This window comes from Octopus bimaculoides, chromosome 10 (assembly GCF_001194135.2).
Source record: "Octopus bimaculoides isolate UCB-OBI-ISO-001 chromosome 10, ASM119413v2, whole genome shotgun sequence".
Taxonomy (NCBI): domain Eukaryota; kingdom Metazoa; phylum Mollusca; class Cephalopoda; order Octopoda; family Octopodidae; genus Octopus; species Octopus bimaculoides.
In genome coordinates, this window is record NC_068990.1 from 14758254 (window position 1) to 14761910 (window position 3657).

Genomic DNA, 3657 nt, shown 5'->3' on the forward strand with positions numbered 1-3657 from the left:
GGTGGTGGTGGCGGTGGTGGTATGATGATGATGAAAGGCCTGATATTTTTTATTACTTTACTATATAGAGAATATACTATAAACTCTTTCAAATATATTGTTTAATGATCAGTTGTGATTATCAGTGTAGGAAGGCAATCCCTGAAAACCACTTTTGGTTGCTCTTATTATTTTAAGAAAGTATGTAGCCACCCGTTGATGTGAACTTAAATGATTTTCACATCTGGGGTATAGTTAAGAAGCTCACTGGCAACAGGATTTTCAAGTAGATATTCCACATAAATTAATAATTTGATTTAAGATGTCATTAGCTTGGCTAGCTGACTCATGCTTCATTACTTATTAGTCCAGTTGTATACTGTCTCCATTCAGGCCTGCTCAACCCACCTGTTTCTTTTCATTACATTGCCTGTACTGTCTCAACACTTTGAGGCTACATTAATAAATTTGTCCAACCCTTCTTTATGATAATATCAACCCACTGACATTCCCTCCCAGTCCATGAATTTCTTTCTGGTCTCACCAACCCCAAGGGTCTGTAAAATCATGAACATAATCACTCAACAAGACTAACACAAAAAACAAAGTAAACTATATTTTGATATTAGTATTAAGACAGCAAGCAAGCAGAATCATTAATGTGTCAGGTAAAGTGATTAGCAGCATTTCATCTGCCCTTACATTCTGAGTTCACATTCTGCCAAGGTCGACTTTGCCCTTCATCCTTTCACGATTGACAAAATAAGTACCAGTTGAGAACTGGGGTCGATGTAATCAGCTTACTCCCTTCCAGAACTTGCTGGCCTTGTGCCAAAATTTGAAACCAATATTTTTATGAGGTACAAAAGAAATAAGAATGTTATTTAAAATTCTGTGAGAAATATTTCAATCTCAACTGATATATATATATATTAATAGTTTATAAGCTTAAAGCTTATAAGCGATCACTGTTTTATGACTAAAGAAAGTAAGGTTTCAGTACAGTTGTAGGCTCAAGTCTCTTGCATACAGAAACCTTACTTTTTTCTGTTGGGGGCTTATATGCCCTAGTATTAGGTTATTTCCTTTAGTCATTACATGGTGATCGCTTATAAGCTTTAAGCTTATAAAATGTTATCATCATTTACAGAATTGTAAATATCACTGCTTACCAAAAACCGTATATATACATATATATACTCTTTTACTTGTTTCAGTCTTTTGACTGTGGCCATGCTGGAGCACCGCCTTTAGTCGAGTAAATCGACCCCAGGACTTATTCTTTGGAAGCCTAGTACTTATTTTATCGGTCTCTTTTGCCGAACCGCTAAGTTACGGGGACATAAACACACCAGCATCGGTTGTCAAGCGAAGTTGGGGGGACAAACACAGACACACAAACATATACACACATACATATATATATATACATATATACGACAGGCTTCTTTCAGTTTCCGTCTACCAAATTCACTCACAAGGCTTTGGTCGGCCCGAGGCTATAGTAGAAGACACTTGCCCAAGATGCCATGCAGTGGGACTGAACCCGGGACTATGTGGTTGGTAAGCAAGCTACTTACCACACAGCCACTCCATAATAATAATAATAATGTTAGGGATAAAATCCAAAATTAAGGTAAAAACTCAATTAAAATCAATTTATTAAAAATTAAAATTAAATTAAGTTTCACAGTATAAAATATATATAAATATATAGTTTTAGGGAAAAGAACCAAGGTTCATGAACTCATCGATGTATATACACAGACATCATCACCATCATCATCACCATCATCTTTTAACATCCATTTTCTATGCATGCATGGGTAGCACGGTCGACAGGAGCTGGCCAGGTAGAAAAACTACCCTAAGCTGTTGTGTCTGTTTTGGCAGGGATTTTATAGCTGGATGCCCTTCCTAACATCGACCACATTACAGTGTGGACTGGATGCTTTTAATGTGGCACCAGCACTGGCAGGGAAACCAAGTAACTCTCAAGACAAGGAATTATGAGAGGGGCAGGGCATTTGAGAAGGGGAAATCATGTCAGAGGATGAAAGGTTAGAGTGTGACAAATAGACAGAGAGACAGAAGCAGGTGTCTTGCCACAACAGAAGGGGGCATTAGAGGAGGTGATCCAGTATCAAATGATGAAAGGTTATAATGTAACAGAGAAATAGAGAGGCAGAAATAGGTGTCTTGCTGTAGAGGGGGTACATGGTTACCTAGTGAGAGAGAGAGAGAGTATTGCATGTGTTTTCTTTTTTCATAACTGTATACCTACTTTATATATATATATACTTACTGTTCATATATACTTATATATGTATGTATGTAATGTCAAGTCCTCGTTAAAGGCCTGTGATATGCAGGACACTGACCGGGAGAATAATGCCTGTCATCGTCACAGATGGAGGAAGCAGGTTAAGGAGGGGATTGACACCTTTGAGAGGGCACATATCCAGCATGAGTAACTTAAGCAAGCTGCGCAAAAGCGCATGGCTCAAATAGTGAATGGGGAAAGCTTGGTCTGCAATGTTTGCAGTCGTGTATGCTTGTCAAGAGCAGGGCTCATTAGCCACCAATGGAGCCACAAATGCAAAATATAAGTTAGTCCTAGAGCGCACAATGTTCCTGAAGGTCAGCAATGGTCTTCCTCGGTCACGAGTAGACGGCCATCATCATCATGTATGTATGTATGTGTGTATGTATGTAGGTATGTATGTATGTATGTATGTATGTATGTATGTACACACTCAGAGGCTTGCATCAAAAGAGCTAAAATTACCATTAACATAGGGAGAAAACTATAGCTATATAACATCTTAAGCAATGATATTTGTTTAGAATGCAAATAAAAAAATAAAAAAATTGAAAAATTTTTTATGTAACCCTTTTGTTAACAAATTTCTTTTAACATATGACATATGCTGCCTTTGTTTTAAATATTTTTTTAAATAATGAAAAACTTAGTAAAATAACCTTCTCATTTCTGGGGTCTGCAACAAATTAGCATAAAATTTTGCTGGAAGATTATAACTTAGATCATTTTAATACAATTTGTGTCAATCCTGACACATTTTTTCTCTCTCCATTTTGTTACTCTCACCACTTGAAGAGCATAGGCTTGAAACATCAAAGACTTTTCCATTCTTCCTGAGTGTCTAACTAATATACCTGTTTGTTGTTCACCAGTCTTTATCTTTCGTTTTCTGTACATATGAACCATTGTATCATAGCACCAAAGGCAGTCTCCAGGGAGTTGGTATCAAAAAAAGAAAAAAGGGTTTACCAAAAATACCTGTTTAAGGATGAATCTAACATTTATTACCTGTTATTTTTTTTTAGCTATTATTTTGAAGTCAAAAGAATATTCTGCCAAGAAGGTAACTGTGAAAAATTAACATACACACATATCCTCTCACAAGGGAAAACAAATGAAAAGCATTATGGTATGTTAATCCTTTAAATTTAATGTTTATCTGTTTGCCCAGTTTTGAATTGTGAAGGCGTATGGCTCAGTGGTTAGAGCATTGGCCTCACAATAATGAGGTAGTGAGTTCAATTCTTGGACCAGGCTGTGTGCTGTGTTCTTGAGCAAGACACTTTATTTCATGTTGCTCCAGTTCACTCAGCTATAGAAACGAAGCCCGTCATATATATATATATATATATATA

The 3657-nt window shown here is 36.6% G+C and overlaps 1 protein-coding gene across 1 annotated transcript in view; it reads left to right on the plus strand.

Moving 5' to 3' along the window:
* The window catches only part of LOC106875011 (mutS protein homolog 4), a 69252-nt gene that overhangs the window by 60768 nt on the left and 4827 nt on the right, over positions 1-3657 (plus strand). The window contains exon 23 of the mRNA XM_014922954.2: positions 3328-3431. Within this exon, the coding sequence (XP_014778440.1) occupies positions 3328-3431 (104 nt within the window). The remainder of the gene's footprint in view (positions 1-3327; positions 3432-3657) is intronic.